Source organism: Onychomys torridus, chromosome 4, assembly GCF_903995425.1.
Source record: "Onychomys torridus chromosome 4, mOncTor1.1, whole genome shotgun sequence".
Taxonomy (NCBI): Eukaryota; Metazoa; Chordata; class Mammalia; order Rodentia; family Cricetidae; genus Onychomys; species Onychomys torridus.
The window spans coordinates 14,418,222-14,446,217 of NC_050446.1; the positions used below are offsets into that span (position 1 = coordinate 14,418,222).

At 54.2% G+C, this 27,996-nt stretch overlaps 1 protein-coding gene across 8 annotated transcripts; it reads left to right on the plus strand.

The window, feature by feature from the left end:
- The first annotated feature begins 1,879 nt into the window (after nucleotides 1-1,879).
- On the plus strand, nucleotides 1,880-27,963 carry Grin1 (glutamate ionotropic receptor NMDA type subunit 1). 8 transcript variants are annotated; one of them, XM_036184759.1, is made up of 21 exons: nucleotides 1,880-2,437; nucleotides 3,806-3,940; nucleotides 6,250-6,426; nucleotides 8,573-8,635; nucleotides 9,430-9,530; nucleotides 13,964-14,085; nucleotides 14,174-14,348; nucleotides 16,853-16,997; nucleotides 17,095-17,178; nucleotides 20,555-20,696; nucleotides 20,777-20,904; nucleotides 21,158-21,322; nucleotides 21,398-21,516; nucleotides 21,643-21,755; nucleotides 21,829-21,977; nucleotides 22,086-22,243; nucleotides 22,411-22,572; nucleotides 22,946-23,055; nucleotides 23,148-23,293; nucleotides 24,567-24,677; nucleotides 26,653-27,963. In XM_036184759.1, exons 1-21 carry the CDS (start codon nucleotides 2,180-2,182, stop codon nucleotides 26,767-26,769), a joined length of 2,880 nt encoding a protein of 959 aa, XP_036040652.1. In that variant the 5' UTR covers nucleotides 1,880-2,179; the 3' UTR covers nucleotides 26,770-27,963. The 8 variants fall into 8 exon arrangements, with proteins under 8 accessions (XP_036040652.1, XP_036040653.1, XP_036040656.1 ...); XM_036184760.1 differs by having other exon boundaries at nucleotides 1,881-2,437; nucleotides 27,017-27,963; XM_036184763.1 differs by lacking the exon at nucleotides 24,567-24,677 and having other exon boundaries at nucleotides 1,881-2,437.
- The last annotated feature ends 33 nt before the right edge of the window (nucleotides 27,964-27,996 follow it).

The window sequence follows — 27,996 nt, forward strand, 5'->3', positions numbered from 1 at the left end:
TTGCAGAGCAGGACTGCCCACAGTAGCCCACCAGTAGAACTGGGACTCAGTCCCAACCTGGGGACCCACCACAGGACATTCTTAATCATTTTTGGCTGTGTTCACAGCCTTTGTCTCCCTGGGACCTAGAGAGGTCCCAAGCCAAGCCTGTTTGCTAGTCGGTCTGTTATTGCAGCAGGAGGAGGCAAAATTGGTGCCTTCTGTGACTGCAGCCAGCCATGATGAGGGTACGGAAAAAGGCCCCAAGGAATAATAGGGAACAGAGTCAACGAGATAATGGGTGAGATAGGCCTCCTTCTTGCCCTCATTATTGGGACCTTCCCAAGGAGTTTAGACCAGAAGATTGAAGACCCACAGCCTTTGTATGCTGGCCGGCAGTTGTATGCTGGCAAATGGGCTCTCAGAAAGTGGGGAAGGAAGCCCCATGGCTTGGCAAATCTTCCATGGTATAAATAACTAACTCTACCACCGTCAATTTCAGATTCCTGGCTGGGAAGGATTGCTTACTGCTCTCTGAACATCCAGTAATAAGCTCTATGGTGGGAGTAGGAGCAATCTCAGCGCCCCGAGGGTGTGGGGTGGACTGGTGGCTCCTGCCCTGTCATGGAGAAACAGAGCCCACCCCTACACATAGCCTCCATTTTCTGTCTTGCCAGAAGCCATAGACCTCTGAAGGTAGCCCTAACTCGTCTGCAGATGGTGTCAACTCTGGGCCTCCTGAAAGCCGTTGGAGCACCAGGGTCCTGAGGTTGGAGCTCTTTGCCAGAGTATGCAGGCATGTAACCCCCAGGTGGCAGAGAGAAGAAAGGGGGCCAAGACAGGGGGGCTTAAACAATACCACAGGCCTCCCTGTCCTCTGCTCCAGGAAGACAATTTTAGCGAGAAGAACCAGGAGTGTGAATCTGAGGGTCCAGGATTCCCCCCTGCACTGCTCAGTCCTTAGGTGTGGAGACCACCTGCTTTGTCCCCTCAGAAGCATTTACAGTGCAGCCTGCAAAATCTTTGGTTGCTATTGGAAATAGTGATGTCATTGGCAGGGGCGGAGCTTCAGCTGTTCTTTGAATTTGAGAAGGGCTTGTAGTCTTTAGGGCTGAAGGGGGACAAAGAATTAGGATCACCAGGCCCAGAGGAACAAGAGGAACTCTGAGAACAGCTAGGAGCAGGACCTGACAACACGTTAGAAAGAAGTAAAAAAGAAAAAAACAGGAAATACGAAATACCTAATTCAGACATGCCAGGCAGGAGCCGGCTGTGCTGCCTGAGGTCTAACCTTGTTTTTGCTTGGTCTCCCTCAGGTCTCCTAGAAGGTACCACTTTGTAGTAGGATAACCAATGTCCCACCTAACCTCCAGAGGGAAGTCCAAGTCACATATCCAAAAAGGTGTGGCTGCCCTCTCCTCCACTGGCCTGGTGTAGCCCAGGCAGGCCTTGAACTCCAGGCAATCCTGTCTCAGTCACTTAGAGTGCTGGGATTACAGCTGTTCCCAACGCTCTCATACGTTACGGAGCCCTGTGGGGAGGAGAGCACCAATATCCTTCCCCCAGAAGTATATAGGGAGAGAGCCTCTCCCTATCCTTGGAAAAATCAAGTCCCAAAATATGACAAACTGTGGGTAAGGATTTACACGCGCGTGCACAGGCAAGCATGCACAGCACACATTCCCTCATGCTGAAATACACGCAAGGGTGCAGGAACACGCGATGATAAGAAACCCCTCTAGCCTTCCCAGCTCAGCCGTTGCAGGTCTGGGACCACACGGGCGACTGTCCGTGGGTCGCGGCACGCTAACGCGCGTGCACACACCCGCGTGAGCGCCCCTCGCTCGCGCGCGCACTCAAAGCACTCACGCTAACGCAAGCGCGCGCTCGACTCGGCGTCAGGAAGCGGGGGCGGTGGGAGGGGTAGGACGCGTAGGTCCCGCTCATGACTCCGCAGCTGCTGCAGTCGCCGCAGCATCGGGACCAGTCGCTCAGCCCACACCGCTGTCCTTTCCGCTCTTCCGCGCGGGGTGTTCGAGCAGCGCCAAACACGCTTCAGCACCTCGGACAGCGTCCGCCGCGCTCGCCCGGGGCTCCTGGAGGACCCGCGGGTGCTTGACCGCTCAGGCGGCCCGCGGGTCGTACACCCGGGTCGCCGCACTCGCGCAACCCGGAACCAGGCCCGCCGCGCCCGGAGCTCATGAGCACCATGCACCTGCTGACATTCGCCCTGCTTTTTTCCTGCTCCTTCGCCCGCGCCGCCTGCGACCCCAAGATCGTCAACATCGGCGCGGTGCTGAGCACGCGCAAGCACGAGCAGATGTTCCGCGAGGCCGTGAACCAGGCCAATAAGCGACACGGCTCTTGGAAGATCCAGCTCAACGCCACCTCTGTCACCCACAAGCCCAACGCCATACAGATGGCCCTGTCAGTGTGTGAGGACCTCATCTCTAGCCAGGTGACCACTACTTCCCCCTTCTCCTGCTTCTCCACCGTCCACCCCGCTGTCCCACTTTCGTTCGATCCTTCCCTGGTCCTTCTCAGTCTCCTTACCAGACCACTCCAAGCCAACTGGCACCTGGAGAGGCCTGGAACGAACATCTGTGTCTGTCGGTTCCCGCAGATGGTCACCTGCCACCTGGACTGGTCCTCAGACGGACCATGTGTGCTGCCATGTGACTATCATTAGCGATTTGTCCCATCCAGTCAGTGTGGGTCCAGACATTCTGGGCATAAATGGGGGAGCACTTCAGGGCACTGACGGGATGAGGCCTGGGGCCATCTTTGTTTCTTTCCTTACCCCTCTTCCCTTCCCCCATTCATGAGTCTGCAATGGATGGCCCAGGTGCCAGAGCAAGCAGGCTCTGCAGGGGTGGGAGCGAGGATTGCGCATGCCAGAGACACCAAGGCACAGTGTGGGAGCCGAGCTCAGTGTGCTGCAGGGGAGGACATGTTGCTGTTGATGCTGTCCGCCCCTGGCTGAGCTGGTTGCTGAATTCTAATGAAGCCACATGGGGGTCACTGCAATGCACCAATTTATGTAAGAGGAGGGCAGGGACAGGGCCACGGCTGTGGACACATGCCATGCTGCATCCATGAACATGTCGGCTTACACACATGTCCATGAACATGGCACTAGCACACAGTGCATCTCAACATGACACAATCAACTGCACATGCTCACTCACACACATTTGCACATCCATGGACACACTGCTTTGTATGTTCAATGCACATAGCAACCCTGATTCCATCATGATAGACACATATAAACACAGACATGTTGATGCACATATTGCATACATGTTCCAGCATGTGCTCATACATGTCCCAGCATGCTCCAGGTGCTCACAAACACCTACATAGTCACATACATCCCTACATGCACTAATATGACCTAAAGGGTGCAGGCTGGATGTCACGGTGAGGGGATTAAGAACCAGTCCTCACATCCTAGAATGTAGAGGCTATGCCAGAGTTTTACTCAGAAACTTGCCCCCTCCTCACTTCACAAGAGGTGAGCCCTGGTCTGAGAGGACTGGCTGAGCAAGGATCTGCTATCTGTGTGTGTCCATGCATGTGTTTGCACACACACGTGTGTTGTCTTCCTCCTTAGCATCTTGCTCAGTGCTGCTCCCTCTCCACAGTGGGTTTATCACCAGAGCATTGAGGTTCGGCTCATTTTCCTGTCTCTCGATGCGTGGACTATGTGCACAAATGGCACCACTTGGACCCGCTGGTCCAGCTCTTGTTACTTCTGGGTCTCCAACCCTTGTTCAACATCCACTCTACCGCATGGAGCTGACTCTGTCTCCTGTACCCACAGGTCTACGCCATCCTAGTTAGTCACCCGCCAACCCCCAACGACCACTTCACCCCCACCCCCGTCTCCTACACAGCTGGCTTCTACAGAATCCCCGTGCTGGGACTGACTACCCGAATGTCCATCTACTCTGACAAGGTAAGCCTGATCACCAGACTCGGACCCAATTATCTTTTATCCCCATGGTCAGTTCCAGGTAGCTCCAGGGTCACATAGAGCTGAGCCAGGTGGACTGGCACTGGACGTTGGATACAGATGGGTGGGGTGGGATGCTTAGATCACAGGGTGCCCTTGAGGGGCCTTAAGTAACACACTCACTCATAACCACACATACATACCTCACACTGAATCACATAGATATTGGTACACAAGTTACTCATACCCAAGCACACTGACATGCATGCCTGTGACAACTCAGTCACATATGTGTTCATACTCACCACATATTAACATGCACACTCAGATCCCATGTGCTCATGCTTTCACAGTCTCACATAGTCTGACACACACTGTCATACAATACGAGCATCCTCATCTTCCCACAAGTTCATAGTCACAAATGCTCAAACAGTCAAGTGTACTCAGGCTGGTTCCTGATGACAGTGGACAAGACCAGTAACATCATCCCCTTTGGGTAGGAGAGGACTTCGTGGGCTAGAAAAAGGGGGTTAACGGAGCTTCCTAGAACAAGCAGGCTGTGGATGCAGCAGTGAAAGGGTGGGAGAGAAGTTTCCAGGAGAAGCAGCGAAGCAGCTGGCCAGATGGAGAAGCATCACGGCAGAAAGGGATGTCATGGACTCCAGCCTTGCCAACTGGAGTGCACATCGGAGGTGGGAGACAAGGGTGGACAGACAGGTAGCTCATGGCCTGAGACTCATGATCTCAGCTCAGCATTCTGCAGAGAGCTCTTGTGGCTCACAGGCTTGGATAGCTTCCATCCATTTGGGCCCAACAGCTGAACAGTGACTACTAAGTTGTAGAAAACCACAGCCCAGAGACACAGGGGATTTGTTCTAGGTGATACAATCTTTAATTTTTTGTGATTTTGAGACGTCCTATCAACTGGAATGCAATCCAGCAATCCACTGGCCTAACAGATACCAGTGCCTGCTCCCCATATCCTGTAGACTTAAGAAGCCTATAGACATCCAGGAGACACCTGGGAACAACCAACTGATGCTTGGGCTCACTCAGCCAGAGGGCTAGTGGGCTGAGCAGTGGGCCTCCAGGTCTCCACATGCCCTCCAGAGTCTTCCTGCCCAGAGCCTATAGTCCCTGAAGAAGCTGCCTTAAAGCAGGGAGATTGGTCATTCAGGCCCAAGTGTATGGTGGGTCTGCCCTTCAGTGAGAAAAAAAGGATCCAGAGTGGGGGTCTTGTAGAGAGCCCCAGAGGGAGGGGACCAGCCTGAGCTCGAGGACCCTCCTGACCATGCTCCTAAGCCACCCTTCCCATGCTGTGAGGAACAGGCGCACATCCTATGCCTCCTGGCCATTTTTCCTCTGGAATATTTTACCCCTTGTGTAAAAGAGAGGAATGACTAAAAGAAGCAAAGCAGCCGGGAACAAAAAAGCCGGGAGGCCCCAGTCACCGGACCAACCTAGGGACTGACCACAGGCCAACTCATCGGTCCAGTGTGTGGCCATCAGTGGGGCCAACATCACAGCCACCTTCTGGTCCCTGATGGTCCCAACTCAAAGTCAGCCCTCTGTGCATCACACAAACCAGCAAGACCACTCAGAGCCAATATGCAGCACCAACTGTGATGCAACCTGCCTGAAGCCCGTGGCAGAGGTAGTGAACATTCTTTCACTCCAAAGCACTGTCCCTGGATACCGAGGAGGGAATTGGGGAAAAACAAACCACCTAACCTGGAAGCCTCAGAGGACCAAGAGCAGTGTGAGTCACAGGGACATGGAAGGAGCCATGTTTACTCAGATAGACATAGACAGTCCTTGGCAGCTAGAGTATTTTGAGCAGCAAAGCAACCAGGAAGCCACAGCCTCTGGGTTCTGGGGAAGAAATGTTTGACTCCAAAAAAAGATGACTTACTAGGAAATGTAGTTGTTATTTTCTTACCACTGCCTTGGATGGAACCCAGAGCCTTATTTGCACTAGGCAAACGATGTACCCCTGAGCTGTACCTCAGCCCAAGATACAGTTATTGAAACGGGGGAGAGCACCGTGTGAGGCCCATTGAGGTCTTGGAGAGGCTTCTATGGTCAGCTTTTCTAGGGAAGAGCTGGTGGGAGAGTGGCAGACAGTCACGCTAGGAACAGAGACTCTTCATCCATGACGGGGCGCTGCTGGGAAAATACCAAACCTCTGCTCTCACAGTAGATGCTGCAGGGGAAGGGAAGGGCAGGTGGGCGGGAGTGTCCCCTGTCAATGGGAGAGGGAAAAGCCCGCTTGGTCTGGCCCTGCCTCAGCCTCCCGGTCCTACCCACAGAGCATCCACCTGAGCTTCCTGCGCACGGTGCCGCCCTACTCCCACCAGTCCAGCGTCTGGTTTGAGATGATGCGCGTCTACAACTGGAATCATATCATCCTGCTAGTCAGCGATGACCACGAGGGCCGGGCGGCGCAGAAGCGCCTGGAGACGTTGCTGGAGGAGCGTGAGTCCAAGGTGAGGCCCTGGCCCTGGAGAGGTCCTCATTGAGCAGGAGCAGGCGGGCCATGCCATGTCTGTGGCTCCTTGTGAACACTCTCTCTCCATCCTGCATGCTCAGCACCACTGCGTCTGGCGGCGCCCGCCCCGGCCTGTCCTCGGCTCATTTCACTTGCTTTTGCCATTAGTCGAAATCTCCTTCGTGTCAGTCCCTGCTGCGCGAGGGCTGGACCACCTGGAGCTCTGCAAACACCCCCGTCCCGTCCCGCCCCCAACTAGTTCAGGCCTCCGGAAACCCCAGCTGAGGCCCAATCAGACTCAAGGACCGCTCAGCCACTCTCTGCCAGATACCAAGTCCCATGCAACCTCTCAGGAACACCCTCTACAGAGGGTGATCCATCCCAGCATGTTTCCTTCCCAGAGCACCGGGGTACAATCCATGTGCTCACAGAAGCCATAAACCTTCTAAAAGCCTCGTGGCTGCCCGTGGCCCTAAGTGAAGCCCCATTCATCTGCAACCCCATCCCCACCTTGTGCTATCCTTTCAGGCTTACACTGTGCCCTGCCCTCTCCATCCCTGCCCACCTTAGAGCTGAGCTCTCATCCCCCAAGGGACTATGTAGACATTGATCCCAGGAAACACATGCACTCCCATCTCAGCCTGGCCTCCAATTTGTGGAACTGCCAGAGACCAGAGCCAGGATTTAGGGTGGGGGTGGGGTCAAAGTGACCCCTATGCCCTTCTTCATCAATGCCCATGGTCAGCCTAATAAGGATTTGGCCCCTGACCCCATCTCAGTCCCAGGGCCCAGAGCACCAAGAACCAGGTGGTGCTTTTCAGGTAGCAGAGAGGAGGAGGCCCAGGCTGGGGAGGGACCCCAAAAGGCAGATGGGGGAGGGAGATGGGTGGGAGCATGTTCTGCCTGCAAAATCATAGCTGGCCTCATCATATTTAGCACCAACCATTGTCCCCCACACCCAAGATGCCGTAGGCCTCTGGAGGGAGTAGAGGGCATGGGCCTGGGTGGGGGCATTGAGGCTAGAAACAGGCCCAGAGTGAATTCTTTATGGTAGTCCATTGAGTCTGGGAAGGAGGGCTGGTTATTGGCACCAAGGGCTCCACTTCTCTGAAGATAGAGTCCCACTGTCAGCATCCAGCAGGTCCCTTCATACTTCTGCCATGTCTGTCATAGCCACACAGACCACCACCAACATGCTCACATGCTCATCAGCCTTATCCCTGCACACCCAACTACCTGCTCACACACTCGAAAGCACATACACACTGTCATCCCATTCTTAGATATTCTAGTGGTGTGCCACACCTTTTCAAAAGACAGACCTCACTTTTCTCCATGTACCTCTGCACTGCCCAAGGGGATCACATACACGTGCTTCCTCTGTGTGCCTGCTCATCTTTACTTGTAACTACACGCTTAAACACACACACACACACACACACACACACACACACACACACACACACACACACACACACACACACACACACACACACACACACACACATCCAAGCACATATACTTAGACCATACTTCCCTTCCCTTACAGACTGTCATAGATTTACGTTCTGTGAAGGTGACAGGAGCATATCACCCCTGCAGGCATTCATATACATATCCAGTCACACCCAGTCTCAGACACAAATGTGGGCATTTGGGTGTGAGCATACCAGTTAGTAACAAGAGGACACCTTGGTCTCCAGAGAGCAGGAGGGAGAATAAGGGGGAGGGGGTGGGAGGGTCATGGGGACAGGGCCCCCCGCAAGCTGCTCCCCTTTCACTCAGGACTGATGCGGGTGGGGGTGGGTACTGCTGGGGCCACACAGGTGCATGACAGGGGTGGGGGTGGCAGGCGGGACCCCTTAAGGGTGGTGTGGACAGGGCTGCCCTCTCTCCTGAAAGTGTTTCCAAGAGTATAGTTCCATGGCAGGGAGCCTCGGTGGCCCCTGCCCCTGTATCCCCTCCACCCTCAGCTCCACTCCAGCCCCCAGCCCCACCCGGGTCTCGGTGTTTGCGAGCTCCAGGTACGTGCCCGTCTGCAGACGTGCCGAGGAGGTGGTGTGATTGCTTTAGCGCCGTCATTTTCAACCGTTTATAATCTTCTTCTGTGTCTGCATATTTTCTCTGTGCACATTATTCATCAGAGTAAAAAAAGGAACTATGAAAACCTCGACCAACTGTCCTATGACAACAAGCGCGGACCCAAGGTATATATGCATGGACGTGCACGCCACCCACCGACTAGCGAGTCCCGGCCTGCGGTGCCTCAGCCTCTGGGTGCTCTCTGGCCCCACCGCGCCGAGCCGAGCCGCAGGCCTGAGTAGTGAGGAGAGACAGGTGGTGAGGCAGGCAGCAGGCAGGCAGGAGAGGGCAGGGGTGGGCGGTGTGGGTGCCCATGACCCACCCGCCGTGACCCTGGCCTGCATCCTCAAGACAAGCACGGCCACAAGGAGGCGCTGCTCTGGGAAGTGCATGCGAATCTCCAGGTCCGCCAGGGTTTCCTAGTGGAACCCCGGGAGGGAGCCTGCCCACCTGGTCACTTCAGAGTCTGGGCCGCTCCTAGAGGAGCAAGAGGAATCAGGTCTGAGCTGAGCTCTCCCAAGGTTTTGGAAAAAGTCAGCCCCATCTCTGTTCCCAGTTGCATTCCAAAACTTTTCTATTTCCTGTCCGCTGCACGTCTGAGTCTCGGTCCACTTCAGCTTGCATGCTCAGTGCAAAAATGAGGACAGGAATGAGATGGAAAGAGAGACCTGGAGCAGGCATAAAGAGAGAAGAGCAGAGCGTGAGGACAGGACGTCAAGCAGGCTGAAGGAAGGACAGGCAGCAAGGACAGGCCGACGAGGAGTGAGGAGGCAGGTGCGCAGTGCAGGTGGCAAGGACAGGCCACGGCGGCTCTAGCTAAGCTGCCTCGGGGTTCCTAGCAGCTTTGGCCCCACTCTTGCCACTGAGGCACAATGGTCCCTTTCCCAGCTACCTGCTAATGCTCCTGCTCACACCACAGGCCGAGAAGGTGCTGCAGTTTGACCCAGGAACCAAGAATGTGACGGCTCTGCTGATGGAGGCACGGGAACTGGAGGCCAGGGTCATCATCCTTTCTGCAAGGTGAGTAGCCTGGGTCCCTCATCCCATCATCGTTCTGCCTGGGGCACAAGTCCAACATCTGGGGTACCACTGAGCAAAATGGGCTTCAATTAAAAAAAAAAAAAAAAACTTCACCAAGGAGAGCTGTTCTCCACCCCACCACCCTCCTACTCACCTGGTAGCCTAGGCAACTCCCCATCCTCTGTTCATCCCTCCCGGGATTCTCACCTTTCACAGTCACATTGGACCATTTGCCCTAAGTTGAGCTTTGAGGGTTGGAGATACAATGCTAGGAAGCAGGGAGACTGGGACACAAGGCTATGTAAATATCCTGAGGGCTGAGGACAGAGAAGGAGCCCACAAAATGATATGCAGCTGTTCAGGTGAGCCTGAGGTCCAACACCATTGATGGAGAAAAACGGGCTGGTTCTGCAGAGGGCCCACCTCCCAATCCACTTCAATATTGTGAAAGAGTACTCAGTAAAACTACCCTAGTGGGTTGGGGATTTAGCTCAGTGGTAGAGGGCCTGCCTAGCAAACGCAAGGCCCTGGGTTCGATCCTCAGCTTAAAAAAAAAAAAACAAAAAACAAAAAACAAACAAAACAAAAAACAAAAAAAAACTTCCCTATTTGTAAACAACTAGTTTTTCCTGTAAAGGGAAAGACCAGAGCCCAAGACACACGGAAAGGAAGAATGGAAAGGGTAGTGTGGCAGCCGCACTGACAACAGGGAGGCCCAGGTGGACCTAGTCCACAGTCTGCCCAGCTCTCCTGGGCTCCAGCAGAGTGGAGAAAAAAACATTTATGACATGCAGCTTGGAGGAAAGTACCCCAAACCCTGCTGCCCTGCTGACAGGAAAGGACCAACCATGTTCAGGCACAGGATAGATGTCTACGTGTAGATTCAGTCAACAAACTCTGTGTACACAGCCTGAGACACACCACTCACTGTCCACAGGTTATAGGGTGTGGCAACCAGGACTTAGCCTGGAAAGCAAACCATTTCTTCTCTCAGATGGCAGGGCTGGCACTGGCTGCCTCACTCTGAGGGTGATGGCAGTCAGCTGTTGGCGTTGAATGATATGCTCAGGTTTACCAACTCCTCCAGGAGCATCAGGGAGCAGGTGCCAATTGGCCCACTACCACCACACACACTGTGGCAGGCACGTAATAGTGCAGAGACACACTGCAGAGTCATGGACCATTGCCTTTATTTGCTATTCATCTAGCTCAGTGGTTCTCAACTTTCCTAATGCTGCGACCCTTTTATATAGCTCCTCATGTTGTGGTGACCCCCAACCAGAAAATGATTTCATTGCTACTTCATAACTGTAATTTTGCTACTGTTACGATTTGTAATGTAAATATCTGATATGCAGTATATCTGATATGCAACACCCCCCCCCCAAAAAAAGGGGTCATAACCCATAAGCTGAGAACTACTGGGTCTAACTGCATACTTTGGGGTGAGGGATGGTCCAGGGCTTCTAGAAAATGGATTAGAAATACATTCATATGGGGTTAGGGCTGTTGCTCAGTTGATAGAGCATTTACCTAGCATGAACAGTGCCCTGGGTCCAATCTTCAGCACCAAGTAAAACAAAGTACAATGGTGCACACCTGTAATCCTGGCACTCAGGAGGCAGGAAGATCAAGAGTTCAAGATCATTCTCAACTACTTGGCAAGTTCAAAGCCAGCTCCAGCTCCATGGGACCCTATCAGAGGGAGAAAGGGAAGATGGAACGGAGGGAGGGAAGGAGTAGGGGAATTAGAAATGTGCCCCCAAAAGGGAGCCAAGAAGGAAAAGTCCCTTGGAAGGCAAGCCCAGCCCAAGACACCCAAGGAAAGCCCTGCTCAGGAAAGGCCCACCACACCTTCCTATTTTCTGATTGTTTTTACTTATCATCGTAGGGCTTGAGGGATATCTGCTCAAGTTGGATAAAAGAATGTTTAGGATGGTGGGCAAATGAGTATACACAGCAGTCAGGCAAGAAGGCTTTCTTAAGGTTAAGGCTACTTGAGGAAGCCATTCTTAAAACATACCTGTTCAACCATCAGGCTCTTTTGTAATGGACAAAGCCAAGCAGTCCTGCTCGGTTTACGCATTATAATGAGGGTGAACAGGATACAAGCCTTTCGTTCGTAGAATCCCACCACACCCAGGCCCAGCACTGAACACTAACTTGCACTTCACGGCCAATAATTTCCAGTAGCACCCACTGCAGCCGAAGGGAGTCTCCCCTTTGGTTGGACATAGGGTGAGGAGGGCCTCTCCATGTTGAGTACCCAGGGTTGATGACAGGCTTGCCAGACGTGGCTCTAGCAAAGAAGGCAGAAGATGGATGATTATGGTAGAAAGAGGTCCTAACATGAAGAAGGGCTGTGTGAACACCATCCATGAGCGCACTGAGCACACAGCACAGCACACGTGCACACAGCATTTACATACAAATATGCCCACGTTGGCATGCACTGTATTCATGCCATTTATACCCTTATGCCTCACTGCATGTCACACACATACTGAGTTAGAGCCACAGTTCAGGTGTTTTTTAAACCCCAAGAACCTGCGGAGCCTCAAGCTTGCATGTTAAGTGAGTGAGGCTCCCCTGCTGAGCAACTACTCATCACATGTTGGCTCCTTCATGATAGAGGTTAAGCTGTTTTGCAGACTTCATTAAACTGACCTTATTATTTGGTCAATTGTTTATCGGATATACAAAATTCACTTCCATAACCATTCATCTTTATTTTCCTCACGTCTTTATTGGCATCAGTATTTCCACAAAACGGTCTTATGAGGTTTGATGGGTTGATCAGATCCTTTTTGTCTACAATCATTTCATTGATCACAATCATTCCACCAAATGTCCTTGTGTAGATCTGTGTTTGGGAGATGGGGTTCTCTGTTCAATATGGTGGATGTAGCTGGCATCAGACATGCCCCTTGACATGTGTGGCGCTGGGTGACCTCTTCCATGTTCAGGGCACAGCACCGGCATACCTTCTTTTGTTTTGTTTGTTTGTTTGGAGATGGGGTCTCTCTATGTTCTCGAACTTGCTGTGTAGACCAGGCTGGCCTTGAACTTGTGGAGATCCGCCTGCCTCTGCCTCTTAAATTGTGGGATTAAGGCATGTGCCACCACATCTGGCTCCGGCATATATTCTTGCTGAGGTGCTGCCTGGGTGTTTTCAGTCTACATTCACCAACAGCATCGTCACGCACGGCATTTCTTCTGGTTAAAATCACTGAGAAAGTTGGGAGCAGGATTCTCAGGGAAGTGGGCATGATCTTGGTTATGAATTAGCTGGTATAAAAATAACTCAATAAGGGCTGGAGAGATGGCCCTGTGTTTGCAGAGCACCTAGGTTCAGTTCTCCGCATCCACAGTGACTTACAACCATCCCAAATTCCAATTCCAGGGGATCCAAAAGACACCATCTTCTGAGTGGGACAGGCACTAGGCATTTGTTTGGTGCACATATATGCATGGAGACAACACTATTACACATAAAATAAGTTTAAAATAAAAATATTAGAAAGGAAAATAACTCTATCTCAGGTAACCCATTGGCTTCACTGCACCTATAAACATGCACTGGAGAAGCAAAGCGCCAGTTATGGCTGAGCCTTGAATGGAAGCGTGTGACAGGGCAGGGTGAGGAGAGGACCCTTAGTGGCTACTGGGGCCCCAGAAGACCTCAGGGTCATTGTTACGACTAGGGAGACCCAGCCTCAGGGGACCAAGTCCCCTGTTTTTCACTGTCCACAGGAATTACTTATGAGGACATCTCCAGCACTAAGGACCATATGTCCCTGCAAGGGAGAGGCTTGTCCTGGTGGTCCTAGCCTTGCATGTCAGGGGGCATACTTAATGTGATCATGTGAGAGGAGTCTCTCTTCTGTCCAATCATATCTTCAGGATGCTCAGCTCAGCAACTAGGGCACTGGATCCACTGGCATTGCCTCAACCCAGAGCCCTCACCTTGTCGTTTCACACCTTTGGAGGTCCACCAGACCTGTGGCTTGCCTAGAGCTGACTGGTTCACAGGTTCCTGAGTGGACTGTCCAGGCACAGATCCTACTCTGCCACTTACCACTACTGTGTCTTGGTTTCCACCCTGATCCAAACGCTTTCCCCTTAAAGAAGCTGAGATGGTTCCGGGAAAGCATTTGGAGCACAGAGCAAGTGCCCAACAGTGAGCCATCATTATCCGAGTTCAGAAAGTCATCTTGTACCCTATTCCTCCCTCCTAAAGGGAGGAGGCCGGTAACTGAAAACTGGAAAAGCCCTGATCCAGCCTCATCGCCTGTGCAGACCTCCCGGCCTGACAGCAGGAATGGTGGTGGGCGTAGGCACGCTCCCCCGGAGCATGCAAGAGGGAGATGCTGTGGCCGGGGGTGGGTAGGGAGAGCTGGAGTCCTGGCTCGTCACCCGGGTCTGCCCCACAGCGAGGACGACGCTGCCACCGTGTACCGCGCAGCCGCGATGCTGAACATGACAGGCTCTGGGTACGTGTGGCTGGTGGGGGAGCGCGAGATCTCGGGGAACGCCCTGCGCTACGCCCCAGACGGTGAGTGCTGGGCTGTGGGGCCCGCCTGGGCTGTGGGGTCGCCTGGGGCCGAAGGCCTGTCCAGGCTCTAAGCCGCTGGGTCGCGCAGGCATTATCGGACTGCAGCTCATCAACGGTAAAAACGAGTCAGCGCACATCAGCGACGCCGTGGGCGTGGTGGCGCAGGCAGTTCACGAGCTGCTGGAGAAGGAGAACATCACCGACCCGCCGCGGGGCTGCGTGGGCAACACCAACATCTGGAAGACAGGACCGCTGTTCAAGAGGTGGGCGGGGCTGCCTTCAGTAGGTGGGAGGAGTCATCCCTTAGGAGGTGGGAAGGGCTGCGGGTTTTGTTTCATTTTTTTTTTCTTTTTTTTTGGGGGGGGTGTTTGTTTTTGGTTTTTGTTTGGTTTTTTGTTTTGTTTTGTTTTTGTGGAGCTGAGGATCGAACCCAGGGCCTTGCGCTTGCTAGGCAAGCGCTCTACCACTGAGCTAAATCCCCAGCCCCTTGGTTTTGGTTTTTTTGAGACAGGGTTTCTCTGTGTAGTCCTGGTGTCCTGGATCTCACTCTGTAGATCAGGCTGGCCTCGAAACTCAGAGATCCGCCTGCCTCTGGCACCCAAGTGCTAGGACTAAAGGCTTGTGCCACCATTGCCCCAGCAGAAGGGTTGTTCTTTTTTTTTTTTTTTTTTTTTAAGAATTTTTTTCCATTTATTTTACACACCAATCAAAGATCCCCTTCTCCCCTCTTCCTGCCCCGCTCCCAACCATCCCCCACTCCCCCCCCCATGAGAAGGCAAGGCCTCCCATGTGGAGGAACATTCAGCAGAGGCAAGTCCAAGCCCTTTCCCCTGCCTCAAGGCTACATGAGGTGTCCCATTATAGGCAGTGGGCTCCAAAAGCCCCCTCATGCACCGGGGATGGATTCTAATCCCACCGCCAGGGGGGCTTCCCAAGCAGATCAAGCTACACAACTGTCTCACCATGCAAGAGGGCCTAGTCAGTCCCATGCAGGCTCCACAGCCATTGATCCAACTTTCATAAGTTCCCTCCAGACTCAGAAGGACAAACATTGTATGCACCCACTCATAAGTGGCTATTAGATATAAAGCAAAGGGTAATCAGGCAACAACCCACACCTCCAGAGAAGCTAACTAGCAGGGAAGACCCAAAGAGGGATGCATGGACTGCCCTGGGAAGGAGATATAGATGAGATCTCCATGAGTAAACTGGGGATGAGGGGTGGGCAATGGGGGGTAGGGGATGAAAACATAAGGGAACGGGATGGTTGAGCTGGAACAGGGATGGAGTGGGAAAGCAATGAAAGAGATACCATGACAGAGGGCGACATCATGGGGATAGATAGAGAGAAACCCGGTGCTAGGGAAGTTGCCAGGAATTCCCAAGGATGATCCCAGCATGGGTTACTAGAAATATTGGAGAGGGTGCCTGAACTGAACTGGCTTACCCCAGTGATCAGACCGGTGAGTACCCTAACTGTCATCACAGAGCTTTTCCCCAGTGACTGATGGAAGCAGATGCAGAGATCCACAGCCAAAGACCAGAGAGAGCTCCAGGAGTCCAGTCAAAGAGAGAGAAGACGGACTCTAGGAGCAAGTGCATCAGGATCAGGACGGGGAAACATGCAGGGACGACCAAACCAAACTAGAAGTGTTGTTCTTAAGCAGTGGTTCACTCTTCCAGGAGTGGCCTAGCCGGTTTTTTGTTTGTTTGGTTGGTTTGGTTTGGTTTTGGTTTTGGTTTTGGTTTTTCCAGACAGTTTCCTCTGTATATTCTTAGCTGTCCTGGAACTCGTTTTTTCGAACTCATAGACATCCAACTGCCTCTGCCTCCCAAGTGCTGGGTGGGACTAAAGGCACTCGCCACCATGCCCGGCTTCCAGCTGTTCTTATCTAGTAACCTCCATCGCCTGTCCACGTTCCTAGCACCACGTTCTGTCTTTACTCTGATAACCATCCCTTCCCCACAGTGCCCTTTTTCTGTTGTCCCCCTTCTCCACCTCAGCCTGCCCACACCGAAGATTTGACCTCATTCCCCACTATGCCTTGTGCCCTAGAAGGATGGATGCTCTTGCTTGCAGGTGGGGCCTGGGACCCTCTAAGTACCCAGAAATTCAGAGCAGACATCCATGGGCAATAAAAGATTCAAGGTTGACCAAAGGAATGGCGGCAAAACTTGACACCGGAGCCACTGTCCACGGTGCCTACCACAGGTTCCCATGCATCAGTGCAGTTATAGGCTGCACACATGTGCACACAGACCAGTGAATGCACACAGAAACTCAAAGAGGAACATAACATATGTATGTCACAAGCACACTCACAGGGGTGACCCCTGCATTTAGGTTGCATGCACACAAGTTCACTGATATGTTCCAGTGAGCAAACAAACAGCCAGGTAAGCCAATCAATGGCTAGAACTAGGAGCAAGTTCAATCTACTCCCACCTTTGATGGCAAGAGGGCCTGAGGTCCTCTGGGCTTCTGCCTCCCCTGTAAAGCCAGGATGGTGGCTTTGACAATCGTATGTCCTAAGCCAGGGAAGCCCTTGACATGGGGTCTGGCACCCAAGACCCACTCAGTTGCTGTAGCTGTGCTGTCCATCTGGTGCTGGGAGGCACGCGACATGTCGACCACTCAGTGTGAGGAACTACCATCTGCTAATCTTTCCTTTCTTAAGACCAGGGCAGAAGGGGTAGGAGCTTGGACTTCTCAGAAGCCAATAAGAACAGGTGCTCTTGGTAAGCCTAAGCCATTCTCTCTTCCCAGGGTACTCATGTCTTCCAAGTATGCGGATGGAGTGACTGGCCGTGTGGAATTCAATGAGGATGGGGACCGGAAATTTGCCAACTATAGTATCATGAACCTGCAGAACCGCAAGCTGGTGCAAGTGGGCATTTACAATGGCACCCACGTAGGTGGGGGTCATGAGGGGGTGGGGGCTGGGGCCTTAGGGTCCTGGGGCCAAGACCCCTGCGTGGCCACCCTCCATCTCATACTCCCACCCCCAGGTCATCCCAAATGACAGGAAGATCATCTGGCCAGGGGGAGAGACAGAGAAGCCTCGAGGATACCAGATGTCCACGAGATTAAAGGTGGGGGACCCTGTTGAAATACTCCAACATTCCCATCCCCAACACTTCATCTACTCCTTCCGGCCAGGAGGAAAGGGGGGTCACAGAACACAAACAGAGGAAGTGGAGTTGAGTTTGCTGGCAGCTGGCTCTGGCACCCATGGCAGAGGAAGCAGAAGCGCAGGTGGTGGAGAAGCAGCATGTTCTACCCAACAGGCTCTCTCTGGCCCTTTATCCTGTCCCAGCTCCAGCTAAGTCTGAGGAAGAGCTGATTAGTGGGTGGGTACTCTGGGCCCCAGTGTAGAGTTCGGCTTAGAACTTAACGCTCTTGAGTGTCCCGTTTCTCCCTGGCTCCCAGGAACCCCCTTCTTGAGCTGACACCCTTCTTTATAGCCTCTTCTCAGCCTGATTTACACACTCCCTGGGTTCATCCATGGACCCTCCCTCTGCCTAAGCACCATTCTGAGAGTTCCTCTTCCTGTTGAGCCATACACCACCAAAGGCAGGATCTGAAGTTCCATGCGCCTAGCCAGCCTTCTCTCAGTGTCATTAACTATCTCAGTCCTGCTAGCTTTCTGAGCTTACCTCTGCAACCTGGGGCCCATGGTCTCCCTTGGTGAGTGCCTGCCCCAATTCCTCACAGGACAATTAGTGTGTCTCCTTCCAGAGCCAACGTAGTATCTGTTTGCAGTTCAGGCACCTGATGTTGAAAAGTCTGAAAGCACTGGGTGGTGGCGCACACCTTTAATCCCAGCACTTAGGAAGCAGAGGCAGGCGGATCTCTATGAGTTCAAGGCCAACCTGGTCTATGCAGCTAGTTCCAGGACAGCCAAGGCTCTACAAAGAAACCCTGTCTCGAAAAACAAAAACAAAACAAACTTTGAGCCAAACATTATTAACCAAGGGGACCCATCAAGATGCAGATGGTTATTAGCCATGTTTCTGAGCTCCCTGATTTGTTACATTTTATTTTATGTGTATGAGTGTTTTGCCTGTATGTATGTATGTATGTATGTATATGTACCCATAATAGGAATGGATGGTTATAAGCCACTATGTGGGTGGTAAGAACAGAATTTGAGTCTTCTCTGTAAGAACTTCAGGTGCTCTTAACTGCTGAGCCATTTGTCCTGCCCCCTCACCAATTTTTTGACCATACTAGCATACCATACTTATATACTAGAAAAAAGAATGTGTCCCCTTCTCTTGACTCCCAGCTTAGTGTTCCTCCTCCTCTGCCTGTCACCAGGCCTGGCCTTGCTGTCCAGTTCTCCCTGGGCTGCCTACCCTTCTGCTCTCCACATGCTATAGAGGCCCTCAGCAACCACTGTGTTCCACTCCAGCATCCCCCAGAGTTGTACCTGTCCCCCAGTTCCCAGACTGTGGGTCCTAGAGGACAGGGAGGGAAGAGTGTCACCGCTGAGGTCTGGCCTGAAGAGGCAGCCTGAAAGAGGAGCATTACCTAGGCATGGTGGAGCATGCCTTTAAACCCAGCACTTTGGAGGCAGATGAAAGAGAATCAGGAGTTCAGAGCTATCCTCCACCATATAGCAAGAGGCCGGCCTGGACTATATGAGGCCCTTTTAAAAAAAAAATCTGGGGGTTGGGGATTTAGCTCAGTGGTAGAGTGCTTGCCTAGCAAGCTCAAGGCCCTGGGTTTGGTCCTCAGATCTGGCATAAATAAATAAATAAATAAATAAATAAATAAATAAATAAATAAAAATAAAAATCTGGAATTGGTAGGATATGCCTTTAATTACAGTATTTAGGATTCAGAGTCAGGCGGATCTCTGTGAGTTCAAGGCCACCATGGTCTACCCAGTGATTCTACATCAGCTAGAGTTGCATAGTAAGACTCTTAAAAAAAAAAAAAAAAATGGGGATTGGTAAACAGCCCAGTCAGTAGCATGAGTTTGGATTCCAGCACCCATGTAAAAGTCTGGGCATGGCTGCACACTGTACTTATTGTAACCTGTCATTAGTGGAAGAAGGGGCAGAGACAGGCAGATCACCAGAGCTTGCTGATTAACCAGTCTAGCCAATCACTGTTCTCCAGGGTTAGGGAAGAAAACTTGTCTCAGACCACTGGCTGATCTTCCAGAGGACCCAGGTTCAATTCCCATCACCACGTGGCAGTTCACAACCATCTGTAACTGCAGTTCGAGGGAATCCAATGTTTCTCTGGTCTCTGTGGGCATTGTATGCACCCGCAGCACAAACATATGCCAGCAAAACACCCATACACATAAAATACAAATAAATAAATCTTTAAAATAAAAAGGGGACTGGAAAGATAGCCTCTCAGAGGTTAGGAGCACAGGATGTTCTTCCATTGGACCCAGGTTCAATTCCCATCACCACATGGCAGTTCACAACCATCTGTAACTCCAGTTCCAGGGGATCTGATGCCTCCTTCTGATTTCTGTAGGTGAGCTCTTGCATATATACACTCACATACACATACAAACACTCAGGCACACACACATAAAAAAATAAAATAAAATATAAATGCTTAAATAGGCGCTGGAGAGGTGGCTCAGAGGTTAAGAGCACTGACTGCTCTTCCAGAGGTCCTGAGTTCAATTCCCAGCAACCACATGGTGGATCACAACCATCTGTAATGAGATCTGGTGCCCTCTTCTGGCCTGCAGGGATACATGCTGTATACAAAATAAATAAATAAATCTTTTTAAAATGCTATAATAATAATAATAACAATAACAATAACAACAACAACAACAACAATAATAATAATAATAATAATAATTAAAAAAGATAGACAGTGATAGAGAAAGACACCTAAAATTGGCCTTTGGCCTCCATGAGCACTTGCACACATACATGAACACACAGGAACACATGCATAAATCTAGACATACCTTAAAAAGTAATTCTTTAAAAAGATAAGGGTCAAAGACTGAAGGCTATGGGCCAGTGGAGGCCAGGGCGGCTCTGGCAAGGACACAGTTTCTCCTCCCTGATTGGTCAGAGACCATGCCCGGTACACACAGCAATTACTACATAGTAATACTCTGACAGAGAGATGGATAAACTAGGACCTGAGGAAAGGGGGCCACAGGAAGAGGACAGTACCGCAGGAGGCACTTCTGATGAGTCAGGGTGGATGGCTGGGGAAGTGTGTGCCCCCTTCAGCACCTCCCAGACCTGTACCTGTACCCCGAGGGCAGCAGGCAGGCATGGTAACCATGTCTGAAGGAGCGGACTGACCTCTGAAAACCAGTGGGGAGGCTGCAGGCCTGGGACAGGGCCCGGGTGTGGGATTTTACAGAGCGCTGGAAGAGGGGTGGAGAAGAGGAGGTGCTGTGTGTTGAGAGGAGGCCAGCACCTGGGGACAACCAAGGCAGGTGGCCCAGGCTGGTTCTCATCGTCCCCCCAGATCGTGACAATCCACCAAGAACCCTTTGTGTACGTCAAGCCCACTATGAGTGACGGGACATGTAAAGAGGAGTTCACGGTCAACGGTGACCCCGTCAAGAAGGTGATCTGCACAGGGCCCAACGACACATCGCCAGGCAGCCGTGAGTGCAGGGCAGAGTGTGGTAGGGTACCGGGCGATGACATCAGAACCCCACTGTTACTGTTCCCTAACTGCCCACAGCACGCCACACGGTGCCTCAATGCTGCTACGGCTTCTGCATCGACCTGCTCATCAAGCTGGCACGGACCATGAACTTTACCTATGAGGTGCACCTGGTGGCAGATGGCAAGTTTGGCACACAGGAGCGGGTATGGAGTGGATGGCAGGGGCAGGGCCTGAGGGAGGGTCCCGTAGGCTGAGATGGATTAACTGGAAAGTCTATGGGTTGGGTAGAGCCTTTTTAGGAGGGGCCTGTTGGCTGGGGCTGGGCTTTAGAGGCGAGCTAGATGTGGAGCAGGAGATGTACCCCCCCATGTGCTAGGACCAGGATGGTGTAGGGGTTCTTGTTCTAAGAACCATACCCACCCTGTCTGCAGCCCCACTGGCTCTGTCACTTTGCAGGTAAACAACAGTAACAAAAAGGAGTGGAATGGGATGATGGGAGAGCTGCTCAGTGGCCAAGCGGACATGATTGTGGCACCACTGACCATCAACAATGAGCGTGCGCAGTACATAGAATTCTCCAAGCCCTTCAAGTACCAGGGCCTGACCATTCTGGTCAAGAAGGTAGGCAGGGATCAGGTGGGGACGGGATGGGGGCATGGAGGACCCAGGCAACACTGACTCCATGATCACCTGCAGGAGATCCCCCGGAGCACACTGGACTCATTTATGCAGCCCTTCCAGAGCACACTGTGGTTGCTAGTGGGGCTGTCAGTGCACGTGGTGGCTGTGATGTTGTACCTGCTGGACCGCTTCAGGTGAGCACAGTTCAGAGAGCTGGACCCTCCATCTGTAGGGTGGGCAGAACTGGGCAGGGCTGGGCAGATCTGCCTCTCCTGTCCTCTCTCCCGCTCTCTCTCCCACCTTCCCTTTGCACTCTGCAGTCCATTTGGCCGGTTCAAAGTGAACAGTGAGGAGGAGGAGGAGGATGCACTGACCCTGTCCTCTGCCATGTGGTTCTCCTGGGGTGTCCTGCTCAACTCTGGCATTGGGGAAGGTGAGATTAAGCCCAGATCCTGCCTGGCCGCATCCCCTGCTTTCTGGGAACTGACCCAAGTCTCTGCCCACAGGTGCCCCCCGAAGCTTCTCTGCACGGATCCTGGGCATGGTGTGGGCTGGTTTTGCCATGATCATCGTGGCTTCCTATACTGCCAACCTGGCAGCCTTTCTGGTGTTGGACCGGCCTGAGGAGCGTATCACCGGCATCAATGACCCGAGGGTGAGGCCCCTGGGCTGCGGGGAAGAGTCAAGAAGAGGCTGAGTGGAAACTGTATTCCTGGTGGGGTCTGGGGAGCAGCCATGAGCTGAGAGGTCTCTGTCCCTGCAGCTCAGAAACCCCTCAGACAAGTTCATCTATGCGACCGTAAAGCAGAGTTCTGTGGACATCTACTTCCGGAGGCAGGTGGAGTTGAGCACCATGTACCGGCACATGGAAAAACACAACTATGAGAGCGCAGCAGAGGCCATCCAGGCTGTGCGGGACAAGTAAGCAAGCAGGCAAAGGCCGCCCCAGCCGGGAGGGACAGTGAAGGGACAGGCAAAGGGGAGTCCACGCACATAGGAAACACAAGTGAAGAGGGTCTCACTGCAGGGCGAGCAGGGTCGGGTGAGCAGGCTCCGTGGGGCTCCTTTGACTCCACCTCTGCCGGCAGCAAGCTCCATGCCTTCATCTGGGACTCAGCGGTGCTGGAGTTCGAGGCTTCACAGAAGTGTGACCTGGTGACCACGGGTGAGCTGTTCTTCCGCTCAGGCTTTGGAATCGGCATGCGCAAGGACAGTCCCTGGAAGCAGAATGTTTCCCTGTCCATACTCAAGTGAGTCTGCCCTGTGCTGGACACCTCCTCTCCCTTCTCCACTGTGCTCTAAGGTTGGACCGTGTCCCTAGTGTCCCAGTGGCAGCACACCAACCTGCTTTACCCCAGGCCAGCAGCTGTTTACCAGATGTCATCTGGTCCAACTGCCTTAAAGGATACTCCACCCAAAGCGACATCAACCCCATGGGAGAACCTCCCAACTCCAACCCAGCAAAGGCTACAAGCCTCCCCAACCCCCAAAGCCCCACTCAGACTATTCAATCCCACAGTACTGCCTCCCTGTGAGCCCTGCCACCACCCCCGTTGAATGCCCACCTATTCCCGGCCCCCTCCTGCTGCCAGCCCTGCCTTCCCTCTCTCCTTCCCTACCCAGGTCCCACGAGAACGGCTTCATGGAAGACCTGGATAAGACATGGGTTCGGTATCAGGAGTGTGACTCCCGAAGCAATGCTCCTGCGACTCTCACGTTTGAGAACATGGCAGGTGGGCCTTCCATGCTGCCTGGATACTGGGATGGATTCTCTAGGGGCTACAGCCTCTGGGCAGCCAGCTGAGGCACCGGGTACTTCACACAGGGGTCTTCATGCTGGTGGCTGGAGGCATCGTGGCTGGGATCTTCCTGATTTTCATCGAGATCGCCTACAAGCGACACAAGGATGCCCGTAGGAAGCAGATGCAGCTGGCTTTTGCAGCAGTGAACGTGTGGAGGAAGAACCTGCAGGTATGACAGGCCACCCTCCGAGGCCTGGCGTCCAGGGCCCCGCCAGGCCACGGCCCTACTCTATCCCTACAGGCCGTGGCACTGGCTCTGGCTCATGGGCAGGACTGGTGCTAGGAGCCATGGCCAGGGGCAGTGGTGAGTGTTCCCAAGACCCAGGGGCAGCACAGGCAGGAGCTGCCCGCAGGTGGCCACCACTGCCAAGCTGGGCCAAGGGAGGCCGTGCACCCTGCTCCAAGCTTCTGCCTGGCCCCTCTGTTTCCAGAGTCACCTTCTGGCACCCAATCCATAGGAAGGCAAACAGGCAGGGTAAGACAAGGGCCCACCTGTGTGTAGCACGTGATCTGAGATGCATTTGGCCCTCCACCACCCAAGCTCCTTTGATACCCCTTCCGGAGACCCCTTTTCTGACCGTGTCCAGCTCTGTGACTCCAATCTAAATGGGGCTGATCTGCCTCTCCCTGGTGCCTCAGGCCACGTCCATGTGGATTTGTGGCTAGCAGGGATGAGGCTGCATGCGGGATGGTCAGAACCCACCAGGGAAAAGGACAGGGTGGGCAGCGAGGTTCACGCAGGCCTGAAGACTAGTGGCCAATGGCCAGGTTCCGATTCACTTGTCTCTTCTCTTTCTCTGGGCGTCTTGCTGGAGCTGTGTCCTGAGCTGACACTGACATTGCAAGAAGGGGTGTCGGGGGACAGGGCTGTTGGAGCCCCCACATCTCTCATCCACCCACTCTTGCTTTTGGCCCCACAGGTCCCCTGGGGACCTGGTCACAGCCGTCCAGGGCCATGCTGGCCATCAGACTCCAGGCCAGTGTCCCCGGATCTGCCTCTGTCTGTCACTCCAATTCCAACTGGACGCCTCCTTGGGTCCTTGGCCCCGTCCTGGTGTGTGCCTTTTGGGGTCAGCAGCTTCTGAACAGAATGGCCGGTGTGGCCTGAGAGGAAGCTCTTCCTGTCCTCAGGGGCTCCTCCTCCTCAGGATGCCTCTAAGCCAGGGCCACCCAGGGACCAGGGAGCCAGGCGGACATCCCAGGAAAAGTGCCAGCAGGACCCCCAAGCCCAGCCCCAACACAAGCAAGGACAGGCCCAACCCCGGGCAGAAGAGGCCACTCTCGAAAGTCTGGCTGTTGGTCGGTCTGTTCAGCACAGTGAGGCAGGCAGAATTCAGGGCCTGAGTGGCCGGCCAGGCCTGGCAGCGGCCCCCAAGGAACAGGCAAGGGCAGGTGTGGCCGCCACCCTTAGCCATCTAATGACTTATACATATTCATTTTAGGATAGAAAGAGTGGTAGAGCAGAGCCCGACCCTAAAAAGAAAGCCACATTTAGGGCTATCACCTCCACCCTGGCCTCCAGCTTCAAGAGACGTAGGTCCTCCAAAGACACGGTAAGGGGGAAGCACCCCAGTCCCGCGTCTCTGACTCCTCCCTTGCCCCATGTCTGTCTCCCTCTCCCTCACCATCCCACCCCCGCCCCCACCTCCAACCCTGGCCATCTGTGCCGATGCCCCAAGTCAGTCCTTCACCCACCCTCCGCCCATACAAGGGTGCTTTAGGACTCTCCAGAACGCCCCTCGAGCCCTCACTGGTCCTCAGCTTCCCCATGTGTCTCCACGTTAGTCTGCCCACCTCTCTCCCCATGCCATGACCCACACGCCATCCAGAAGCTGTGTCATGTTGTTGGTCAGTCAGTCAGTCACCATCTCTCCGGGCTACCCAGACCCTGGGAGCTAGAGTAGCCCTGTCCCAGGTTGTCCCTGCCAGGAGGCCACACCACCTCTGTTTCATCCCTGTTTCTCTTGCCTCCGCAAGGGGCTTGATGCCCTCATTCTTGACCTGCGACAACTCTGGAAGGTGTAGCTGTGATGTCCCATCCCGTCCGTCTGTCTGGCCGCTGGCCCTGCCCCCCAGACACCTGTCTCACCTGTCTCACCAGAGCCATGCGTGTTGCATCTTCCATGTGGTCTCTGTGTGGGCCGGGGGCTGGGGGCTGGGCCTGGGTCCATCTGGGTGGACGGCTGGGGCCTAGCGTTGGCACTGACCCTTGGTCACAGGGAGACGGTCAGGTGGGGAGTGGGGTGGGGCCAAGCTGAACAGGTCCCTGATGGAGGTGTGGCTGCATCGCCCAGGTGGTCTGAACGTGGATAGGGTGTCCCTGAAAGTCCTGGCCTGAGCACCCAGGGCAACACTGACGTCCTCAGAGGGAGGCCGAGGAAGGGGAGCCTAAGACCAGTGCTTCAGCTCAGACCTCCCAGCACTCCTACAAGGGCACTCTCAGAGCCAGACCTTCTGCCTTCAGAGCCAGAACCCCTGTCCCCTGCCTTGGGCAGCATGCCACTGCACCAGAAATGCATACTCAGAAGAAAGTCCTCCAAAGGATCCCCATTTTGCTAGTCACCCTGGTCCTAGGCAGCTACCCTCTAGCCTACAGGAAGTCCCTCTAACCAGTGGGCAGTGTCATCACACGGGGCTTGTGTCCCATGAAGAAACTGGATTTGTAGTTATAACACCCTATGCCCAGGAAGAAAGGCACACAGACAGGATTTGGTATAGAGCAATCCAAGTTCCAGATTGAAACTACTAGAGTGCTCCAGAGAGACCCATGAGGCGTGGCTGCTCAGTTCTCTGGGCCTTGTACAGGAAGAGGGGACGGAGCGTAAGGGTCTGTGGGCTGCACCAACTTGAGGCTCCAGGAGCTGGTGCAGACACAACCTCCAGGGTCCCCCAGACCAGGGAAAGTGGGCACGGCCTGTGCTACAAGATCTGAGCCAGGATCCCCACAAGGGGGCGCAGGGGAGGGAGAGCAGGGCTGAGGGCGCTGTGGGCTGGAACTTGGGTGGGAAGGGAAATCTGACAGAGAAGAGATCTGTACTTTTGCGGCTAGGTGGTCAAAGTGGGGAGAAGTACAAAATTCCTGCAGGTGGCAGGCCATTTTCAGAGGGCGTCACTCAGTCTTGGGCCCCATCTGGAGCTGGCCAGGTACAGCTCAGAGATCTACACGGTTCCTTTCTGGGCACTTGTTCTCAGTTCAATCTTTACCTGAGCCTCCCTGGGCACCAGGGACCCGTTCTTCCGGGCCATCTGAAGCTGGTCCCACCCTGCAGGGTTGACCTCTGGGCATTGTCACTGTGGGCAGGGTGGGGGAGGGTAACCCAGCTCCCACCCTGTCTCTGGGGCTGGGTGCTGTTCAGAGGGAGGCCTGGGTGGGGGCTCCTTTGGGTGGGGTGGGGTCGGTCCAGCTGCTGAGATCCTCTGCCCCTGTCCTGTGGCCGGTCCGGGCCAGGGCAGCACTGGGCGCTCAGGGCTGGGATCCCTGGTGGCCGGCGGGGCCAGCAGGTATTGATTGTTGGTTCTTATTTATAGAGCACCGGGGGTGGACGCGGCGCTTTGCAAAACCAAAAAGACACAGTGCTGCCGCGACGCGCTATTGAGAGGGAGGAGGGCCAGCTGCAGCTGTGTTCCCGTCATAGGGAGAGCTGAGACGCCCCGCCCGCCCTCCTCTGCCCCTCCCCCGCAGACAGACAGACAGACGCACGGGACAGCGGCCTGGCCCACGCAGAACCCCGGAGCACGACGGGGTCGGGGGAGGAGCACCCCCAGCCTCCCCCAGGCCGTGCCCGCCTGCCCGCCGGTCGGCCGGCTGGCCGGTCCACCCTGTCCCGGCCCCGCGCGTGCCCCCGACGTCGGAGCTAACGGGCCGCCTTGTCTGTGTATTTCTATTTTACAGCAGTACCATCCCACTGATATCACGGGCCCGCTCAACCTCTCAGATCCCTCGGTCAGCACCGTGGTGTGAGGCCCCCGGAGGCGCCCACCTGCCCAGTTAGCCCGGCCAAGGACACTGATGAGTCCTGCTGCTCGGGAAGGCCTGAGGGAAGCCCACCCGCCCCAGAGACTGCCCACCCTGGGCCTCCGGTCCGCCTGCCCTGCTGCCTGGCGGGCAGCCCCTGCAGGACCAAGGTGCGGACCAGAGCGGCTGAGGATGGGCCAGAGCTGAGCCGGCTGGGCAGGGCCACAGGGCGCTCCGGCAGAGGCAGGGCCCTGGGGTCTCTGAGCAGTGGGGTGAGGGGCCTAAGTGGCCCCGGTCGGAGGGGTCTGGAGCAGAAATGGCAGCCCCATCCTTCCTCCAGCCACCACCCTAAGCTACAGTGGGGGCCCATGGCCCCAGCTGGCTAGGTCACCCACCCACCCCTCCTCCAGCGCCTGCTCTCTGCAATCTGAGTTCCACCTCTCTCCTGCTGCACCACCCTCCTCCCACGACCCTTCCCCACCCCATTCGCAGGGCTGGCCCTGACCTTTCCCAGAGTCAGCCCTCACTGCCCTACTGGTAGCGCTTCCCAGGGGTGCTCTCTGGCTCCCACCTGTCTACGGCTCCAGACTCCAAGAAGGCTGAGCCTTCTCTTCTGCCTGCAGCCACAATAGGCTTCCTCAGACGCTGGCTCGCAACGAGCCCCGCACCTTGGGCACCAGGGAGCGCCATCGGCCTCCCATTTGGGTGTCACTCACCCACCACCTTGTACATGACCAGCTCTCCCAGTGTCCAAGCGCGTGCCTTCCCCGTGCCGCTGGTGCGTAGCCGCGCACTGCCCCTCTGCCCCAGGGACAACGGGCGCGCACAGCTACCCCTAACCCCGGTATTCAGTGGTGATGCCTAAAGGAATGTTAGAAACTTTCCGGTTTTTTGTCTATTGTTGACGCCTACAGGGA